General features: G+C 38.8%; 1 protein-coding gene across 1 annotated transcript in view; it reads left to right on the plus strand.

Moving 5' to 3' along the window:
- The window catches only part of cpda (carboxypeptidase D, a), a 64,190-nt gene that overhangs the window by 30,429 nt on the left and 11,023 nt on the right, over positions 1-22,738 (plus strand). The window contains exons 8-15 of the mRNA XM_020518683.2: positions 1,155-1,264; positions 5,418-5,520; positions 11,684-11,826; positions 13,651-13,820; positions 15,054-15,356; positions 16,211-16,406; positions 21,507-21,642; positions 22,514-22,663. Coding sequence (XP_020374272.2) covers positions 1,155-1,264; positions 5,418-5,520; positions 11,684-11,826; positions 13,651-13,820; positions 15,054-15,356; positions 16,211-16,406; positions 21,507-21,642; positions 22,514-22,663 — 1,311 coding nt within the window. The remainder of the gene's footprint in view (positions 1-1,154; positions 1,265-5,417; positions 5,521-11,683; positions 11,827-13,650; positions 13,821-15,053; positions 15,357-16,210; positions 16,407-21,506; positions 21,643-22,513; positions 22,664-22,738) is intronic.

Consider the following 22,738-nt stretch of genomic DNA (forward strand, 5'->3'; position numbering starts at 1 on the left):
TTTTAACTCCCACTCCGTGGGTGACACGTCCGTCCTGGGCCGCCTCCTATGCCACAATGACACCACCTGCAAACTGGAGGAGTAACTCCTCATATTCCGCCTCAGGACTCACCACCCAATGGCCTAAACATGGAATTCACCAGTTTTAAAACGTCCCCACGCCCTGCCTTTATCCCATGTTTAACCTTCGGTCTCATCCCCACCTCCTCGACCTGACACAACTTGTCCATCTTCTCTCCCACTTATCAGCCCCACCACCCCACTGACCAATAACACCCCAACTTCCTACCTGCACTCACCTATCACCATCCCATCTACCTTCCCCAACCCCATCCCTGCTCTCTGTATTTATTTCCCAGCTCCCTTCCCCCTCCCCATTTCTGAAGAAGGGTCCCAACCCGAAACATCAACTTCCCTGCTCCTCTGCTGCCTGGCCTGCTGTGTTCCTCCAACTGCTCAGTGTTGTCTCGGACTCTGACTCTGATATCTCACTTTTGCTACCTCTAACAGATAGAAGGTAGCCTTGATGTATCAATTGTTAGTTTAAAAGACTAGAATTAACTGGGCACCATGACATTTTGATGTATTGAAGGTTAACATAATCAAGCTAATTAACATAAACCTTGATTGTGTATAAGTTTTAAAATCTTATCAAGCTTTGTAAATGTCTGAAAAAGGTAGAACTATAGATAAGAAGCATTTGTGTACAATTTGATCTCACTGAGTCTAGAAAAACAGAGAACGTGAAGAGGAAATGCAGTAATATGTGGTAATACCATTACTTGAAGGTGGAATTCAAGTTTTTTTTTAATGAGAATAGCAGATGGTAGCAATTCAGAATTACTAAATGCTGCTAGATGCGAAAACAAATGTTTCACCCTTTACTTCTAGTTTGATTAAAAATGTTCCATTCCAAAGAAATAATTGGTTTAAGTTTTTGAAAATTGTCTTTTTTTTAGCGTGGAGGTTAGAATAGAGAAAAGTCATTTATCAACACAAGTTCCAGGCTATTATACAACCTGTTTTGTTTTTGCTACGAAACAATACAGTTTGCATAAATATTTATGCAAACTGTATTGTTTTGAGGTTTTAGTTTGAACTAACTGTGATATCAGAAGGAACAATAACGTTTTATGTTCTTTTGTTTTGTAAAGGTTCCCTGGTAGTGAATTACCCTTATGATGATGATGCAGAAGGCATTATTGTATACAGTAAGTCACCGGATGATGCCATTTTCCGGCAATTGGCACTTTCTTTTGCTAAGGTACTCAATTTAATTAGCTTGTTTTTACGTTTGAAAAAGTTGTTTGTGCTTTGAGATTTAATTCTAAAAGCTGAGCAAAAGTTGTACTTAAAGCTTAAAATTACAAACTGTATCTTTGAGAATACACCCATTTATGTAACAATCATGTCATTATATTTAGATAAGTTCTAAGGTTTTCTACTAGATTTGTAGCTCGGATTGTGGATGTTGTGGTTGGTTGGCTCGCCACGCTGGTTCGTTGTTCCGCAGACATTTCATTGCCCTGCTGGGTAACATCAAGTGCAGCCTCTGATGAAGCGCTGTTGTGTTTTCCCATCTGTTATTTAAACTCGGGTGTGCGTTGAGCTGGGTTACTTCCTTCCGGTTTTCCTTTGCAATGGAGTATATAATGGGGTCTAGCTCTACGTGTTTGCGGATGGCTTTCTTAGTGGAGAACCAGGCCTCTAGGAATTCCCGTGCTTATCTCTGCTTCGCCTGCCCCAGGATCCTGCTGTTGTCCCAATCGAACTGGTGGTTTTCCTTGTCTGTGTGGATGGAGATGAGTGAGTATTGGTCGTGTCGTTTTGTTGCCAATTAATGTTCGTGTACCCTTGTGGTTAATTTCCTTCCTGTCTGTCCAACGTGTAACGTTTGTCGCAGTCCTTGCGGGGAATTTTGTATGTGACGTTGGCATTGTTCATAGTGGGTAGTGGGTCTTTGGTTTGGGTTAGCAGTTGATGTGGGTTTGTGTGGTACTCTGATGCCCATTGGTTGTAGGAGTCTTGTGGTCAGTTCAGACAAACAACGAACCATTTTGGTGAGCTAACCAACCACAACATCCACAACTCGAGCTACAAATCTAATCTAAAACCTTAGAGACCTACGGGCAAAGCACACTCAAATTGGCACGAAAATGGGAAAGCTACACCAAATGACAGAGCTCTACACGGATCCCTCAGGAACCAGGTATTACCACGCAGCATGAGATACAAACCCCACCCCCCCCCCATCAATAACTCACAAGCTCGTAGGACAGCAGAACACAATGGCTGCAGGATGGTGAAGGTAATGATCAACAACACACACAACCGGCTCCACAGATATGACAGAGAAATTACGCACCAAAAAACTTTATTCCAAGATACTACCAACCAAGACTGGATGACGGACCTCGAATGAGCTATTGACATCACTCAACAGACCACAAGAATCAAGAAAAGACGGATTCTTCAGGAAAAACTAGCCAAACTAACCCACCAAAATGACAACAGAGCAGTCACCTGGATAAGAAACCTTTCAGACCGGAAACTGACAGACACCGAGAAAGCTGTTCTAATTCGTGGACTCCACTACAACCACAGAGACACCAACAAAACAGAATTCCAAGCCACACTGAAGACCAACGGCATGAATGAAGAAACACAACAAGCCATAAGACAGACAGTGATCCCAACACTCACCAGAAAGTGTGAACTTAACACTCAACACATCAGAAAGGAAGGCCCTAGAAGGACTGAAAAACATCACAATACTACCAGCAGAGAAAGGGCTCATGATGGTAATACTAAACAAACAGGACTACCTCTCCAAAGCACAGACACTACTAGCAGACGAGAACACATACCGGCAAGTGCAGATAGCCTCGATACCACAACTGGGCAACAAGATTCTCAACACACTAAAGAGCCTCAAACAGATCAGACAAATTAATAAAACAGACTACCTAAGAATGAAACATGAAGGAACTAACACCTTCCAATTCTATGGTCTCCCGAAGCTACACAAACGGGAAGTACTCCTCAGACCCATAGTCTCCCTGCCAGGCACTCCATCACATAGATTAGCCAAGGTGTTACAAAGGAAACTGAAGCACCTCATCAGCAAGTCACCCCATTCAATCCACTCAACCCAAGGGTTCCTCAGTTCCATCAAGGTCTTAAGAATAGACAACATCGAGACCGTGGTATCATTTGACGTTACTGCCCTATTCATATCGATAGATGTACCACTAACAAGAGAAACACTGTCAAAACTACTCAAACAAGAACAAGACCCGAGTGACACCATGTCCAGAGACATGCTGAAACTACTGGACCTATGACTCACCACCCACTTCACCTTTAACAGCCAAATATATGAACAGATCAGTGGGACACCCATGGGATCATCTATCTCCGGACTAATAGCTGAAGTGGTGATGCAGAGATTCAAAAGCATGGCCCTTCCGCTATCCAGCCTAAACTATCCACGTGATACATGGACGACACCTTCGTCGTTATTGAACGGACCAAACTAGAGAAGACACACGAACTAATAAACAACACCCTCACCAGGATCAGATTCACCAAGGAAGAGGAAAAAAACAAACAGCTCCCATTCCTAGATGTTATGGTGGAACGCAGGACCAATGGGGAATTCCTAACAAAGGTACACAGGAAAGCCGCCACATTGACCAAGTACTGAATTTCAATAGCCACGACCCTAACACACACACACGAAGTTGCGTGAGAACACTATATTTAAATAGGCAACAACACAATGCAGCAGCACAGAACTATGCCAAAAAAAAGTACTTCTTCCAAGTATTCAAAGACACCGGATAACCGAAAAACTGGGTCAGAAGATGCCTATTACACGAACAACACCAGGAAGATACTGCACACCCTGACGCATTCATCACACTACCGTACATGAAGAACGCATCTGAACTGGGCATCAGAGTAGCACACGACCCCATATCAACCCTACACCAACTGCTAACCCAAACCAAAGACCGGCCACCCACTATGGACAGTACCAATGTCATGTACAAAATTCCCTGCAAGTAGTGCGACAAACATTACATTGGGCAGACAGGAAGGAAATTAACCACAAGGGTACACGAACATCAACTGGCAACAAAAAGACACGACCAATATTCGCTCACTTCCATCCACGCATTTAAGGAAAACCACCAGTTCAATTGGGACAACAGCAGGAGCTTGGTACAAGCGAAGCAGAGACAAGCACGGGAATTCCTAGAGGCCTGGTTCTCCACTAATAAAGCCATCCACAAACATGTAGAGCTAGACCCCGTATACACTCCATTGCAAAGGAAAACCAGAAGTGAGGTAACCCAATTCAACGGACACCCGAGTTTAAATAACAGGCGGGAAAACACAACAGCGCTTCATCGGAGGCTGCACTTGATGATGTTACCCAGCGGGGCAGTGAAACGTCCGCGGAACAATGAACCAGCTCAGGGAACCAACCAACCACAACATTAGATAAGCTCTCCTAGAAATTGAATAATTTTTGTTTTTCTGTCAGATAATCAGAGCCTCAAGGAGGTGTATATTTAATTTGAATTGAAGTTTTTAACCAACCTATTCAACCCTGCACTTCAACTTGAGTATAGCATTAGTTAAACATGCTGATTGCAGATCTCATAGAAACTTGCCATTTACCAAACCAGTTTATAATTTTCTCATTTATTTCCCTTGAATAGAATTGTAATATTTGCCAACCTGTAGTTCTTTGCCACAATTCTTTTGACAAAAGCTCCTTTTATTTGACCCTTTGTGATATTTGCGTAATATCTGTGGACTTTGCATATTTACTTGAATAAAACAAAGCTTTGGCTGTCCTATTTGAGAAATTTTTCAAAGGACAGCTCTTTCATGAAAATACTGCTTTAATACACCTAAATATTTTAAATATTTGAAAGGAAGCATTAATGCATAAGGCCTGTCAACTGTGTATTCCAGTTTTCAGCTGACATTGGTTATAGTAGTGTTTTGAATGCAGTAATGCTTTTGCTTTTTGGAATAAATGACATTCTGTTTTATCTAGAAAGTTGAACTTTTTTTATCCTTTATGAAAGAGTATATTTGGATTTTTTACATAATGTTTTATTAATTCCAATCATCTGGCTAATGAGGGAATGATAAAAGAATTATAGTGGTGGTGTTTTTTTTTTGAGGTTTCTTTTACTTGACTTGACAGTAATTGGTACTTGAAATTCCCCATGGGCTAGACATCTCACTTTGGTGTCTAATTCCATCCATCAACCTAGAGGTTGTTTTATTTGGGGCAAGAATAAACTTTAAGAGAAATTTAATGAAGAAATGAGCTGGTAAGTTTGTGATCCAGTTGCAGTACGTTTAATTAGTTAATCAGTATTATTTTTGTTTAGGAAAACAGTCCAATGTTTGAAGGTCATCCTTGTAAAAATATATATCCGGAAGAATATTTTCCTCAAGGAATCACAAACGGTGCCTATTGGTATAACGTACCAGGTAAGAAGCTTTCATAGAATCATATGGCATGGAAACAGACCCTTTGGTCCAGCTAGTCCACACCGACCATGGTCCCAAGCTAAACTAGTCCGACCTGCCTGCATTTGGCCCATATTCCTCCAAACTTTTCCAAATGTCTTTTAAACGTTGTAACTATTTCCTCTGGCAGTTCATTCCACACACTAATCACACTCTGTTTCTAAGAAAACAGGTGCCCCTTATGTCCTTCTTTAAAATTTTTCTAGTCTCATGTTAAAAATTTACCCTCTAGATTTGACCTCCCCCACCAGAGGAAAAAGACCTTTGCTATTCACCTTATCTATGCCCCTCATGATTTTATAAACAAATGTAAGATCACCCCTCAACCTCCTCCGCTCCAGTGAAAAAGGTTCCAGTCTATTTTTATAACTCGAACCCTCCATTCCCAGCAACATCTTGGTAAATCTTTTCTGAACTCTCTCCAGTTGAATAATATCCTTCCTACAGCAGGGCAATCAGAACTGCACAGTATTCCAGAAGAGGCCTCACCAATGTCCTGTACAGTCCTATACAATCCCAACATGACATCCCATCTCCTATATGAAAGGTCTGAGCTGTGAAGGCACGCGTACTAAATGCCTTCTTAACCACCTTGTCTACCTGTGATACAAATTTCAAAAAATTATGCACCTGAACTCCTAGATCTCTCTATTTTACAACATTACCCAGGACCCTACCATTAATTGTATAAATCCTGTGCCTGTTTGTTTTATCAAAATACAATACCTCTCATTTATCCAAATTAAATTCCATCTGCCACTCCTCAGCCCCATTGACTGAATTGATCAAAATCTCTTTGTAATCTTAGATAACCTTCGCTGTCTGCTATACCACCAATTTTGGTATCATCTGCAAACTTACTAACCATGCCTCCTATATTTTCATACAAACCATTTATATAAATGACAAACTGAATTGGAGATGAAATCCCTCATTTGGCTGCATGGCCTTTTTCTTTGGATCAAGAAATCATTCTATTGTTTTACACATTATTGTATCGATATAGAACCTAATTCACACGTTGTATACATACCGACATGAACACTTTTCTTTTTAATTATTCACAACTTATTGTCTAAGGGTCCAGAGCAAATCCTGTGACTAGTTCCCTTGTGAAGGGCCTACGCCAGGGACAAAAGATCTGTTTCTTAAAATGTTAGTACCTTGGCAGCCACAATGGCATAACTTAAATGATAACACTAATGAAAAAAGAGAGACACTTCATATTTTAAACATATTTTGCAAAATACAACTGTTAACTGACAGATACTTTAATTCAAAATAGTAAACAGTTTAATAAAACCAAATGCATTTAAGTGCCATCAAAATGGACTTGATTGACCAAGGTCAGGAGTCCAAATAATTCCAGAGTTGTTTGCAGACCCTGTTCCACATCCAAAAATTTAAAACTGTTTATTCTCTTTATAAATACTGATGTACTTCCTGTGTATTTTCATAATTGGATTTTATCCAATTACAAACCAGTGACTCAGTTATTTTTCAAGTGCATCAAAGGTTGTGTATTCTATGCTGCTGCTGTCCTCAGGAAGAGGCCGTAAGGTTAATTAAAAGGTTGTGCAACTGTTTTCTGCATGATGTTTAGTTATTTTAATCAACTTGCTTGGATGTGTTTTGACATATCTTTTAGACAGGTGGGATCTGAACCTGGACCTACTGGCCCAGATGTAGGGACTCTGCAGTTACAGCATGAAAGATTTGTATCTGTGTGGGGAGACTCAGTGAATTTCTAATCCATCGCTTTAATCACCTGGCCATGATTAGTCAGCATTCAATTGTCTGATAGCAGATGCAAAGCTAAAAGCATTCATCACCTATTTATCACTTAAGTGTGCCAAAAGAAACTACAGTATGTGAAATTGACTGCGATGGTTCACTCCTGAGGGCGAGGGCCTTCTAGGCCCTTTGATCCTCTACTGCTTTTTTTTGTGGAGGATGCAGAACAAAAAGTTGGATTAGCCTTGAGTATACTTAATAGTCCAGTCTTTACAGCCTTCTGCGGTAAGGAATTCCACACATTCAATAACTTCAGAAGAAATTCCTCCTTGTATGTGTCTTAAGAGGGCAACCACTTATTCTAAGATTGATCCCTCCAGTCCTATACTCTCCCACAAGGGGGAACAAGCTCTCCACAGCTAACCAGTCAAATCACCTAACAATCTTGTAGGTTGAATCTCATTAAATGCCAATAAGTACATGCCCAACCTACTCAACCTCCTCTCATAAGACATCCCTTCATAATTGGGATCTGCCTGATGAGCTTTCTCTGGACTGCCTGCCATATGGATGTAGCTTTTCCTTTAACAAGGGTACAGAAGCTGTTTAGTTTTCCAGCCTTGGTCTGACTACTGCCTTGTATAGTTTTAGCAAGACTTCTCTATTTTTAAACTGCATTCCTTTGTAAAAAATAAGGCCGACATTCCTTTGGCTTCACTGTTGTTTGCTGAGTTCGTGCTAGCATTTTGAGATTTATGCTCCGACTCCCAAATCTTTTGGCTTTCTGCAGTTTTTCTCCATTTAAATAATATTTAGCTCCTTTTATTCTACCTGCCAAAGTTATAACTTTACATTTTCCCACCTTGTATTTCTTCTGAGTTTTTGACCACTTGCCTAACTTACCTAAATTCCTCAGCACTTGCGTTCCCACTTCTGTTTTGTGTCATCCACAAACTTGACTGTAACGCAGTCACTTTACTCGTCCAAATTGCTAATATGTGTCCTAAATAATTGTGTCCCCAGCACTGACCCTTGTGGCTCCCCACTAATTACAGATTGTCATTCTGAAAATTACCCTTCATCCCAACTTCTTGTCTTGGCTAAAAGATTGGCTAACTAATATGTTAATATACTATCTCACACTCTATGTAGTCTATTGTAAGGTACCTTTATCAAATGCATTCTGAAAATCCAAATACATCATGCTTCCCCCTCTCTCTACTCTGCTTGTTACTTGCTGAAAACAATTCTAATAATTGTCAGGCATAATTTCCCCTTCATGAAGCTATGCTGACACTACTTGATCATTACGTATTTCTAAAAACTCTGCTATTACATCTTTTATAGTAGACTGTAACATTTTTTCAAGAGCAGATGTTAAGCTAACTTGCTGAGTTACCTATATTTTTATCTATCTTTGTTTATACATTCCCAGTTTTCTAATGCTCTGGGTTTGTTTTCAGAATATAAGGATTCTAGGAAGATTACTAACACCGACTATATCTATTAATTATTTTACTTCCCTGGGATGCATCCCATCAGGATCTGGGGACATGATTGTCTTTTTAGCCCTGTTGGTTTCTCTACCACATTTTTTGTCTAATGATAGATCATATATTTATCTCCACTCTTTACCCCATTTTGGAGTCATACAGTATGGAAACAGACCCTTCCTTCCAACCAGTCCATGCCAAACATAATCCCAAACTAAACTAGTCCCACTTGCCTGCTCCAAACCTTTCCTATTCATATGTCCATCCAAATCTCTCTCAAACGTTATAACTGTACCCACATCCACAACTTCATCCGGAAGTTCATTCCACACGCGAACTGCCCTCAGTGTAAAAAAAAATTGCCTTGTGTCTTTTTTAAATCTCTCTTCTCTCACCTTAAAAATATACCCCCATTCTCGAAATACCCCATCTTTGGGAAAGACAACTACCATCAACTCTATCTATATTTCTCATTGTAAACTTCTTTCAGGTCACTTCTCAACTTCCCACACTTCAGTGAAAAAAGTTCCAGCCTTTCCTTATAACTCAAACCTTCTGTACCCAGCAACATCCTGGTAAATCTCTTCTGAACCCTCTCCAGCTTGATAATATCCTTCTTGTAACTGGGCGACCAGAACTGGACACAGTATTCCAGAAGAGGCTTCACCAATGTCCTGTTCAACCTCAACGTAATGTCCCAACTCCTATACTCCAAGGACTGAGTGATGAAAGCAAGCATGCCAAATGCTTTTTTAACTATCCTGTCTATATGTGACACAAACTTTAAAGAATTATGTACCTGCACTTCTGGGACCCTATCTTATACAGCACTACCCAAGGCCCAAAGTAAGGCTCACGGGTCTACAGTTCCCTGGTTTCTCCTTACAACCTCCCTTAAACAAAGGTCCAACATTTTAGGCACCCTCCAGTCATCAGGCACCTTACCCGTAGTTATAGATGATGTAAATGTTTTTGCAAGGGGTCTTGTAATTTCCTCTCTTATTTCCCACAATATTCTGAGACCCATTAGATCAGGTCCCAGAGATTTATCCACCTTTTTATTGTCTCTAAGACCTTCTGAACTTCCTTTTCTGTAATGTGAACTGTGTTTTAAAAACATCAAAGTTTATTTCTCTGCATTCTCTAGACTCCACTTCTTTCTCCACAGTAAAAACTGACGGAAAATATTCATTTAGTATCTCTCCCATCTCCTGGGGGTCAACACAAAGACAACCATCTTGATCTTTAACAGGCCCAACCACCCCCCCCCCCCCCCAGTCCCCCTGTTGCTCTTAATGTATTTGTACAATCTCTTTGGATTATCCTTAACCCTATCTGCCAATGATTATTTAGTAATTTTGGAATACTGTTAATGGTTTCTACTGTGGAGTCTGATGCAAAGTATTTATTCAACTCCTGATATTTCCTGGTACCCCATTATTATTTCCCTGGCCTTGTTCTCAGTGACTTGTGTTAATTTTAAATATGCAGGAAGGGCAAAAGGCTAAAGAAGCTCTTACTGTCCATCTTGATCTTACTTGCAAGTTTACTCTCAAACTTTATCTTTTTTTTTGGGTTGTCGTTTTCTTTTTAAAAGCCTGGATATCATCTAGCTTACCACTAATCTTTGCCACATCTATTGCTTTTTCTTTCAATTTGATGCTAGCTTTGATTTCCCTGGTTAGCCATGGTGTAACCCCTCCCTAAAATCAGTGAAATATTTTCATAAATGTCTGCCAATTTTCCTCGACCATCATTGCTACTAAACTTGTTTCCCATTCCGCCTCAGCTTGTTCTGCCTGTACTATTCAAATTTCTTCCCTTCACACTGACTATAATATGGTAAAATTCTTTGTTTTCAAGTGGATAGTTTATTCTGACATTATTTATTAAAACTGTCTCATTGCACGTCACCAGGTTCGATTCCCACCAGTCCCACAGGTTCTGTAAGGGTGCGGTTTACATGTAATAAGTCAAAGCCAGGAGCAAGCTGCGTGTTCCTTGCTGCCTACTGTGACATTCAACAAGACAATGGCTGATCTTTTACTTCGGTTGTACACATCCCCATACCTCTTGCTTCCCTATATATTTTTTTAAAATTGACTTAAATGTGTTCAATCACTGAGCCTTTGCAATTTTCACTGTAGCAAACAGATAATCTGCAGTATTTCCCTTCATTCTAGATAACAATGAGCTTGTTCACTCCTCCTTCTCTCTCCCCCACCTGTCAAACTATGTTAGCCCATAGAACCTTCATTACATCCCTCTAAAGTTTTTTTTTCCCTACCTTGAATGTAGTAAGCAAGAGATATTGATTAGTATTGTTCAGCTTCAAGTCAATAATGAGCTTATGCATTGGTGTAAGTTCTAGAGCTGCATGTTGATGTTGTCTTGAAAATGGGGAAAGACGGCTTGGAACAGCAGTCAACAATAGTGTATTTAGGATGTATATCACCCCACCTGAGGGAAAACAAATTCCCTTGGCCTCTACTAGACTGCTGTGCTGTGACAAAATGCATCTTGGCTCCATTGAAAGGGCTTAATATTCAGTGGTGCATTATAGATAGGATAACCTGTGTCATTGGCTGTAATTAGAAAAACATTTGCAGTGATAACTTGTAATTTAAAAGAAACATTGTTTAAAGGTACAGTTAGATTTTTTTAAAATGTAGACAGATGTTGTATAGCGTATTCATACAGCAGTTAAAGTGGGTTCAGTTTTTTAAAGTAGTTACATCTTCTTTGGTTTAAACAAATATTCCATTCGATGAAGAATTGACTGCAGATGTTGATCGGGACTTCATTCTTTTCAAATTAGTTGTGAAATATTTTGCTTATGAGTCGTTCTTTCTGGAAGCTATTGAGCTGTTTAGTTAAATGATTTACTTTCTTCCCAGGTGGCATGCAAGACTGGAATTATCTTCACACAAACTGCTTTGAAGTTACTATTGAATTGGGCTGTTATAAATTCCCCTTTGCCAAGGATTTGCCCAAGTATTGGAAACAAAATAAAAGGTCTCTCCTTCAGTTTATAAAACAGGTAGGTAGAGTCTGATCACTTTTTTTTTGAATGAATGCATGTGAAGTAATGGTCAGAAGCTGATTAATACTTGTTGCACCCTTCCCTGATGCTGTCGTTAAAATAAATAAAATAAATACACTGTTTTTTTCTCATTTAGAATAATAGAATAGAATTATAGAATTCCCTACAGTGCAGAAAGAGGCATTTGGCCCTTCGGGTCTGCACCAACTCTCCAAAGAATGTCCTATCCCTGTAACCCCATATTTACCTTGGCTAATCTGCCTAGCCTGCATATCCCTGGCACTACAGGGCAATTTACCACTGGCAGTCCACCTAATCTGCTCATCTTTGGACTGTGGGGGGAAACTGAAGCACCTGGTGGAAACACAAGCAGACACGGAGAACATGTACATTTTATGATTGTAGGATGTCAAAAAGTGCTTTCGGATGTTGTCACTGTTGGAATGTAGGAAATATGGCAACTATTGTAGGAATATGTTGAGCAAATAATATCATGACTTTTGGAAACAGTGTTACAGGATTTTTTTGCATCCAACTGAGGAGGCAGTTGTGTATTCAAGCAAAATACTGTTGATGCTGAAAATGTGATTAGGAGCTACTTTGTCCTGGATAGTGTTGAACTGCAATCATCCAGTCACAACCCAGACTTGTACTTTGTGTATGATGGACATGCCTTGGCGGGGACCAGAGATGAGTTACTTGCTGCAATATTCCTAACCTTTGAATTCTTCCTGTAGATACAGTGTTCATATGGCTAGTCCAGTAGAATTCCTGGTCAATGGTATTCCTAAAATGTAGATACTTGGGGATGTTGTGATGGGAATGCCGTTGAATATCAAGGAGTGACTCTAGATTGTTAAAGATTGCCTGGCTCTTGAGTGGAAAATGCCACCTTGGATATTGTACTTTGCTGCATTACTTGTCAGATACCGAAGTATTTCTGAATGGTGCTGAACTTCATGCAATCTTCTGTGAACATGCCCACTTCTGGCTTTTATAACGGGAAATTCATTCATGGAGCAGCTGAGATGATGGGCCTAGGGTATTACCTTGAGCAACTCTTTCAGTGGTGTCCTGGAGCTGAAAGTACTCATTTCCTGCAACTACAGCCAGCTCCCTTTGTTTTCCTTCTGGTTTGGGGCCCCATCCATCACCATAGTTATTCATTCCCTCTATCACTTGTACACTGTAGCAGTTGACTTAGTATAGATTGAAAGTTCCCTCGGCCTGTAGTTTAATGGGTATGTGCCTTGCCTTACGAAAGATTTAGATATGTACAAGGATGGGTTACTGATTTACTGAGTTATCTGCTTTTAAGCAGATAAACATGGTATGTAGAGCGTAACCAAAATGAATTCCAAGTCCTGATCTTTGAGAATTCGAAATTGTTACACTTAATACGGATGCTATAAGCCAGGGTGCATGATTTGAGGTGAGGTGCTTAGTGTGTTTCGCCCTGGATAGGACGTATGGAAAACATAATATGTTGCTATCTACATCTGGATTATTTGAGCCATCTGTCTTTGGGACCCTGGACTCTCGTGCAGAGATGCTTAACCTAGGATTTGGGCAAATAAATATTGAAATTATTCTTCGAAATAAACATGTAATTCAGCAATATTAATATCTGAAATCATTTTTATTTGCTAAAAAGCAGTAATTTTGTAACATACAATATTCTTGTGTTCCCTAATTAGCTGTTAATAAATCATTTATTGTGAAAATTATTCTGGTGGCTGAAGTAGCTAATTTGGTAACTGTCTATCTTGCTACCTTTTTAAACTGAAACTAACGTTTCTTTGAATAATATTTTAACATTAGGTCCATAAGGGTGTCAAGGGATTTGTACTCGATGCCACTAACAGAAAAGGGATATACAATGCTACCATTATCGTGGCAGAAGTGAACCATCCAGTGAGATCTGCTAAAGATGGAGATTATTGGCGCCTGCTTGTTCCTGGTGTCTATAAAATTACTGCTTCTGCTAGAGGGTATGATACAATGAAATGTGCTGCATGTGAATCATATCGCCAAGACTGGCACAAAAGATGCTACTGTCCTTAAATCATGTAATTGTGTGAGCAATGAAGCACTTAAAATTATAAGAAATCATATAGCACTTGAATTTTATTTCCAAAAAGTGCTTTTTTAGAAACTTACTATCTGTAATATATCTAGCTCGCTTTCTCCAATGCTTCTCTTCCTTTTTTTTTTTAATTTTTGGGTCATTCTTAAAGAAAAATTAAGTGTCCTAAAAAATTGAGACGGGGAATATTAGTCTGAGAGAAATCTGGCCAGAAATATAAAAGTAGATAGAGATTTTTAAAATATTTTAAAAAGGAAGGAGTTAACAAAGTGAGCATTAGTCTTCTTGATCTTGAGAGGTCTTGATGTTGGGAGGAAGTTCCCAATTATGTGTGAATCCAGAACTATGGGTGATTAATTACAGAATGATCAGCCTTGATCTTAGTTAGTAGTGGGGCAGACTTGAGGGGCTGGATGGCCTACTCTTCCTTTAAATTATATAATTCTTCATTTGAGCCAGTATTTGTGCAGGAAAACAATTATCATTGTGCTTCAAAGGGAATCTACCTTTTGATATTGAAGTGAAGTGGTATGCTAGGAGTGAGATCTGCACATATTCCAGAAAAAACAGTTGGAAAAGTACCCAATCTACTGCGAGTATCTTCAATATATCATAACTGAAACTAAATTTGGTCTCGCTATAATGCAGTGGGGAAAGTTGTTTTTAAAGGTGTTAATTCAGTAGTTCTGAGCTATATATGTTAATTTTACATAATTTTTCGTAATTTGTAAATTCAGCTGGATTTTTTTTGCAAAACTTGGTTTCTCAAAAATTTTGACGAAAGTGTATTAATACTGAGTTAGCAAGATTTCCCATCTTAAGAAAATAACAAACAAAAACAAAAGAACTGTGGCTGCTGGGAATCCGAAATAAACAAAAACAGAAATTGCTGGAAAAACTCTCAAGTCTGGCAGCATCTGTGGAGAGGAAGCAGAGTTAATGTTTTGGGTCCAATGATCCTTCAAAACTGTTGACTTTTCCAGCGATTTCTGTTTTTGTTAAGATAATTGTTTTACTGAAGGCAGGGTAAAGACTCTTGAGCCTAAAAGAAAATATACAAAATCATTGTTCAAAAATTCAATCCAGGGAAAATGATGCTACCAAATTTTAATAGCCACATCCTCCTCATTTATTGCAGGTATATCCCGATGACGAGGAATGTGACTGTTGTGGACGAGGCTGTAGAAGTCAATTTCACTCTTTCACGTATTGCAGATCGCTATGCCAACAATAATGATCAAGTACTGACCAACTCCTCAGCAGAGCCTGGGAAGGAGTTTCAACAACTTATAAAGACTTTGTCATCTGAAGAAGGATTGAACCATATGATTTCATCTGCACTTGTTGATCTCAGTCTTGATCGTTACCACGACTATAAAGACCTGACTGAAGTTCTGCATGGATTACAGAGTAACTACCCAACAATTACCAAATTGAGAAGGTGGATATTATTTTTCTTTCAGGTACTCTGTATTAAACTATTAGGCAGGCCTGAAGATTCTGTTTCTGTGGAAATTTACCTCAATAATGCTCATCGCCTTCTTACTGACCATAACACACAATAATGTAACTTGGTGCATGAGATATTGAGGACCTAATGCCTATGATCATTTGGGTGTATGACTATGACCTGCACAGCTTAATATGTTAGTACTTCTCTATGCCACGTGATTGGGAAGATTGAGTGGTATTTTGGACGATCCTTCCTACCAGTTTGCTTAAAATCGAAATCCTAAAGTTGATGACCAAAGGTTGAATAAGTCATTTGATCCTGATGTTTTATGTCATAATACCTCAGTTAAATTCATGTTTTAATAAATCCTTTTGCTTGTCTTTAATCTGCTGGTAAAGTTTTAATTCCTTCATATTTGTTTGGAATCACAAATGTCTTCAAATTTGTTATCTTTGGCCAAATCAGAATTTCTGTTATGTTTGTGTAACTTACATTGCCCGTTTTATTTATTATTTCATGACGTATGTGTTGCTGATGAGGCATTTATTGCCCATTCCTTATTGTCCTTGATTTGAGTGGCTTGCTAGGTACATGCAGAAGAGAGTTAGGAGTCATGACCATATTGGTGTGTCTAAAGTCATATGTAGAGTGTTCCAGGTAAGGGCGGCAGATTTCCTTTTTCAAAAGAACAATAGGTTTTTATGACAATTCTTATGAATTGAATTCTTATGACAATTTTTATGAAATTCGTTTACAATTTGAGATATTTATTAACAAGGAAACCTACATAGATTTGTACCAAAATGAACTAAACTTTTTGTTTACTTTACATGTCGACAAAGTTTGGGTCAAAGTGTAGAAGTCCGCCATATTTGGGCCCTGGAAATATCAGATAAACCTGGCATAAAAGAACCTGCAGAACCAAAGATTAAATTTGTTGCCGGAGTTCATGGAAATGCACCTGTCGGAACAGAGTTGCTTTTAGCATTCGCAGAGTTTCTTTGTATTCTTTATGGGAAAAATCAAGCCATTACAAAGGTAATATTCTGCCATGCATTTCGACTATTTCCTTCAATATCTATTTTTAAGCAGATACTTATTATGAAAGATGGATAATTGATAGAAATTTTGGTTTCATTTTCTTCTGAAATTAGTAGTAATACATTATATAACTACGTATACGTATTATTCTGTGGAATCTTTGGCCAGTGTTTGTGAATTGCTTTTAACCTCCATCCACATAATTTTACTTTAATCAAGAATGTGTTTTCACATTTCCAGACTGACTGAATCTTTCCTCCCACCCTATTTTTAAGCAGGAAGCAACTGCAATCTACATATCGGAAGAATCCTGGGACAGTGCTGTGTTTGTCTAGCGTCGCTAGATTTTAATAAATTTACAGTAAAGGCACCACAATTATTTAAATTTCAAGTTGTTGCAAGTATCTTTTTGTGTAGTTTGCTGAAGACTAGGTGAGCATGTTGGCAATGCCTCTTATCAGTGAGGCTGGCATGACTTGGTGTCTGACATTTGCCCTCCGTGTAATGAAAATTAACTTTAGAATTTACACCAGCAATTTATATTTGAATTTAGACTTTGATTAGGAATTCTTGGTTACAGTAATTACTTTACATATGGAACAATGACTGATTTGGTTAAGCATATTTTGCTGTTTGAGAATGTTGTAAAAATTGTATTTTCTCTGCATTAGATAAATGTTTAACAGTTGTACTGTACCCCCTCTTTTATTGGCTCAATGGCAGTCAAGCCCTGGACCAAATAAAATCATATGTTTGCTTTTTTCCATTTGCATGTATAGCCACCAGTGACTATAACATCTTGACAGGAGTTGCTAAAATTTTATATACCATTTCCTGGCAGCAATTACAAACTGTAAATACCTTCCTGTGCAATTGAATGCTGAAATTTCTGCAGCTATAAATACTTTATTTACCAAGTTTCATGACTTGCATGTTCTGAAAAATGTCCTCTTTAATATACCAACATATCCTTTGTGGAAAGAACTCTTTTATGTGCATTAACTTTGCAGTTATATAGCACGATATTAATGTGTCTATATGTTGCCATTAATGGCTCAGCAACAAATTTAATATTGCCAATTTTCGTTGTAAAGGAAGTGCTTCAGAGCTCGTCGTAATATCCAATTTCTCAAAGCTGACCCATTGAATTCAAATATCCCAATTATTTATACAATGCTTTAGGGGGCAATAAGTGCTTCCTTCATGAATAGAAGGGAGGTAAATCTCATCAATGCATCTTTCAAGGCTTAAGTACAACTACATGCAGATCCAGGACATTTGTTGAAAGTTCTATCAATTTAAAATTATTCACAAATTTATTACAATGCTGTCTGGGAATAATGTCTACGATGCAAAAAAATTCTGTTAAATTTTTTTCTAAGGTGTATGTGGAAGGTACTTGGCTGATTGCTGCTTTGAGCCCAATATGCAAGAAAAACTGTCCATTAATGTGCATCTTCTGTGGAAGATGTGCATAGTTAAGATGTTTGGTTTTTACACAATTGTCACTTTGCTCAAGTTGTACTTATCTGTGAATACCAGTATCATTGGAATTTGTTTATCTGTGTTACTATAATCAGAAACACACAACAGGAACAGGAGTAGGCCAATCGTTCCTCTACGTTTGTTCCGCCATTCAAAATGATCATGGCTGATTCTCCAACTCAGTGCCCTGTTCCTGCTTTCTCCCCATTCTCTTTGATCCCTTTAGCAGTAAGAAGTACTACTACTACCACCACTAGCGTCTAACTAATTCTTGAAAATATTTGATGGTTTGGTCTCAACCATTTTCTATGACAGAGAATTCCACAGGCTCACCATCCTGGGTGAAGAAATTTCACCTCAACTCAGTCCTAAATGGCCTACCCTAATCCTTAAACTGTAACCACTGGTCATGGACTCTTAGGTCATCAGGAACCTCCTTCCTCCATTTACCCTGTCTAGTCCTATTAGAATTCTATACTTTTTCTGAGATCCCCCTCATTTTCCTAAACTCCAGTGAGTATAATCCTAAGCAATCCAGTGTCTCCATGTGTCAGTCCTTCCATCCCAGGAGTCAGTCTGATAAGCCTCTGTTGCACTCCCTCCATAGACAGAACATCTGTCCTCAGTAGAGACAAAAATTGCACACAATGCTATCTCACCCAGGCTCTGCACAATTGCAGCAAGATATCCCTGCTCCTGTACTCAAATCCTCTCGCAATGAATGTCAACATACATTTTGCTGCCTTCTGAACCTGCATCCTTACTTTCAGTGGCTGATATACAAGGCCACCCAGGTCTATGCACCTCCTCTTTCCCAATCTATCCACCTTTAGATAATCTGCTTTCCTGTTTATGCTCCCTAATTGGATAACTTCACATTTGTCCAAATTATACTTCATCTCCCCTGCCTTTGCACATTCATCCAAATTGTCCAAATCACACTCTGCAACCTCCTCACAGTTCACCCTCCAAATTACCCTTATGTCATTTGCAAATTCTCGTGGTTGTGATGCTACAGAATCCAACCTAGACAAATATACTGAAATGTCAGGTATTGATGATATGACCAAGCAGAGTTCTGTCTCTCTCCATTTGGCCAGATTTCATAACTATATTAGTGCAGCAACGATCAGAATGATGTGCAATGAACATAGCTCTCGGGTTCGCTTGCTCTCTCTCTATAGGGTTTGCTTGCCAACATTTTAATTCTTTTCTTTACAAATATTTTTTGAAGCATCGGAAGGCCCATTTCTGATGTTAGAGATAGTAGGAACTGCTGATGCTGGAGTCTGAGATAACAAGGTGTTGAGCTGGATGAACACAGCAGGCCAGGCAGCATCAGAGGAGCAGCAAAGTTGACGTTTTGGGTCTGGATCCTTCTTCAGAAAAACTTTTCTGAAGAAGGGTCCAGATCCAAAACGTCAGCTTTCCTGCTCCTCTGATGCTGTGTTCATCCAGCTCTACACTTTGTTATCACGTTTCTGATGTTAGTTTTCTTTTCCTGATGCAGTACATTAATTCTTTTTAATTCCAGCATTGTCAGTTTTCCCTCTTTCTCGTGTTGCTGTTGTGTGTTCACTTTAACGAACTCATTAATAGTGATAAGATCATAGAATCCCTACAATCCCAACAAGTCCACACCGACCCTTGGAGCATCCCACCCAGACCCATCCCCCTATAACCCACCTAAGCTACACATCCCTGAACACTACAGGCAATTTAACATGGCCAGCCAACCCACCTAACCTGCACATCTTTGGACTGTGGGAGGAAACCCACGCAGACACGGGGAGAATGTGCAAACTCCACACGCAGTCATCCGAGGGTGGAATCAAACCCAGGTCCCTGGCGCTGTGAGGCAGCAGTGCTAACCACTGAGTCACTGTGCTGCCCCTAGTAATGATAAATGGGTACAGGAGGGAAGAATTGAGGCTGCCTGATGAGAATCCCTTTGATACACAGCCGTACTAAAATCCAGGTAGGCTTTTATTTGGGTTTGTTAAAGCCAGTGAGATAAATAAAAGTACAGAGGATTAATGAGTAGGTGACAAATTGGATACACAGTTGGCTCAGTGGCAGAAAGCAAAGAGCATTAATGGGTATTTCTGTGATTGAAAGGTTCTTTTACGGTGGGATTCTGCACTGAATTGCTCGTTTTTCAAAGTTTCTATCCGTGGTTTAGACATAAGTGTCAGGGCCTGATTAAAAAGTTTGCAGACAGTAAAAAAAATTGGCACTGTTGCATTTAGGAACCTCTAGACTCAAGGAAGATATCAATAGGCTGGGTCGGGTGGACAGAAAACTTGAGAACTGAACGAATGCATTTGAGGAAGGAAAACCGGGCAGGAATACACAAAAGTAGTGGAGCAGTAGAATTGTAAAGGAGCACTGCAGTGTTACCTTTCATGTCCATAGATCTCTCATAGATAAGGTTGCTGAAGGTACTTTCCTTTATTAGCTGAAACATACAACACAAGAGTAAGGAAGTATACCAGAACTGCATAAAGCACTAGTTAGATAATGCTAGAGCACAATGTGTGTGCTTCTGATTGCCATGTTACAGGAAGGATGTGATTACAATTAGAAATGTGGTACATGGGATTTTGGGAGGATATTGCCAGAACAGGAAAGTTTTAGTCCGGAGAAAACATTGAATAGGCTGGGGCTGTATTTTTTTGGAACGTTAAGGCTTAGGAGAGATACACTCTAATCAAAAATTGAGAGGCTTGGATGCACTGGATCACAACAATCCATCTGTCAACACAGACCACATTAGGTTGAAGCACAAAAGAAGGGACGCTGAAGAGTAATCTTTTCATTTGTAGGATGTTGACAATCTTGGATTTGCTGCCCCTAAGGATGGTAGATCCAGACCCTTAATTGCATTAATAAGTCAGTCCAGACAAAAGAGTCTCTTCCTGTGCTGTAAAATTTTATAATTCTGGATAACATGAAGTATACGGTGGCAATATGACAGTCGTATCATTTAACATGTGACCATTGCTGTCATATTCCCTGATGGTGAAAGTGCTAATGAACCCAACATATAAAAAATGGTATGTAATACTATTGTTTATAATTGCCCTTTCAAGCACAATCCATTTGGCAACTCCCATTGCCCAGTGTACATCAAAAGAAAGTTTGGTAGTTTTGATATAAGGAGCTAAAGCTGAGTTTAGCAATCAAAATCCATGCAGCCAATGCAGGTGCATTCAAGATTGTGTGAAAGATGAAAACCATTAGATTCTATCTGTGGTTTCTGAATCACATCATAACTGTAAGCACCAGATAGTGGAATCTTGGATGTTCGTGCGCATAAGTAAAGTTCAGCTCTGAAAACATTTAAAGATGGTTTATATATTTAATTTCAAGTTTGTATTAACTTTTAAGAATGTAATGTGACTTCCTGTTGCAGTCACAAATATTTTTCACATTTAATTTCTTGGCTTTTGTCTTTCAATTATTGATGTAAAATTTTGAACACAAGTTAACTGCAGTTTGTTCATATTTCAAGTATGATTGTTGTAAAGTATGCTTGTTAATTAAGCTTTGTACTTCAAGACTTATTGTCTAAGCAAGTGAAAGCTAAATTAAAACTTTTTTTCTCTCCAGTTGATTGAAGAGACAAAGATTGTGATTGTACCATCAGTGAACCCAGATGGTAGAGAAGTTGCCCAAGAGGGGCAGTGTACGTCCAAAATTGGGCTGACCAATGTAAATGGAAAAGATTTGGACAGTGATTTCATGGGTAATGTATTAGCGCTGGCAGCTGTTTTACTTCCAACACTGACCCAGAGTACTGATTTTCGGATCACTTTCTGTGTAGAAACTAAAGTTTCAAACCATATTTTGACCCTGTCATAACCATATTGTTGTAACGCATCCATGCTGTGTACATTTTGTGTTTAGCAAGTAGCAAAGTTAGCTCATTGCCTTAGAATGGAGATGTGTTTTGTTTTCGGATCATTGCTCATCACTACGCTACCCTGACTAACTTGAGTTCAGCCAAGGGAGAAATTGTTTAACCTAATGATGTTTTCTGTCATTCGGCAAAGTTATTAATTAACATTTTAGTATTGCAACAAAACTGAAGAATGGGAGCTTGTGGCACAGTAGTACAGTCCCTACTTCTGAACCACAAGGTCCGTTTCAAGCCACAACTATTATCATAACATATCTGAACAGGTTGGGTTAACATATTGAAGGGAAAAAATTATGAAGGCTGAGTCCTGAATTGATGGCTTTTTCAATACATTTAGTTTAAATTGTTAGAAATACTTAAGTTATGTACCCAGATAATTTTCAATTTTAAACTCGACACATCACCCAAATGAATTATCTTGCTGTTTTCAACTCCCTGAATAATCCTGGATTTTAACATAGCTTTTCATTTGTGTTATTTAAAAATTAATATGCTAAATTCACTATATATTTTAAATCATTCTTTAGTTCATAGTACATCATTTTGAATATTATACATGGGGTACTACGATTCTTCCATTATTTCTTTTCAAATCAAATACTAGTGCTAGTGGCATTTTCTCTCCGACTGGTTAGGAATTGGATATCTTTAAGACTGCATTGCAAATATTAAAAGTAGAAGATTTGTATTTTACCAGGAAACTCCTCTGAGCAGTTCTCAGAGATGCAACCTGAGACTAAAGCGATAGTCAAGAAACTGATCCTCAACCAAGGATTTACATTGTCTGTTGCTTTGGATGGTGGCTCTCTTCTCACCACATATCCTTACGATAAGCCTGTACAAACAGGTATGTATTTATTATACCCCATGTTTATTCTACATCAAATTCAACTTACTTTGTCCAACTAGTGAAAATTTGAAT

Source organism: Rhincodon typus, chromosome 26 (assembly GCF_021869965.1).
Source record: "Rhincodon typus isolate 14 chromosome 26, sRhiTyp1.1, whole genome shotgun sequence".
NCBI lineage: Eukaryota > Metazoa > Chordata > Chondrichthyes > Orectolobiformes > Rhincodontidae > Rhincodon > Rhincodon typus.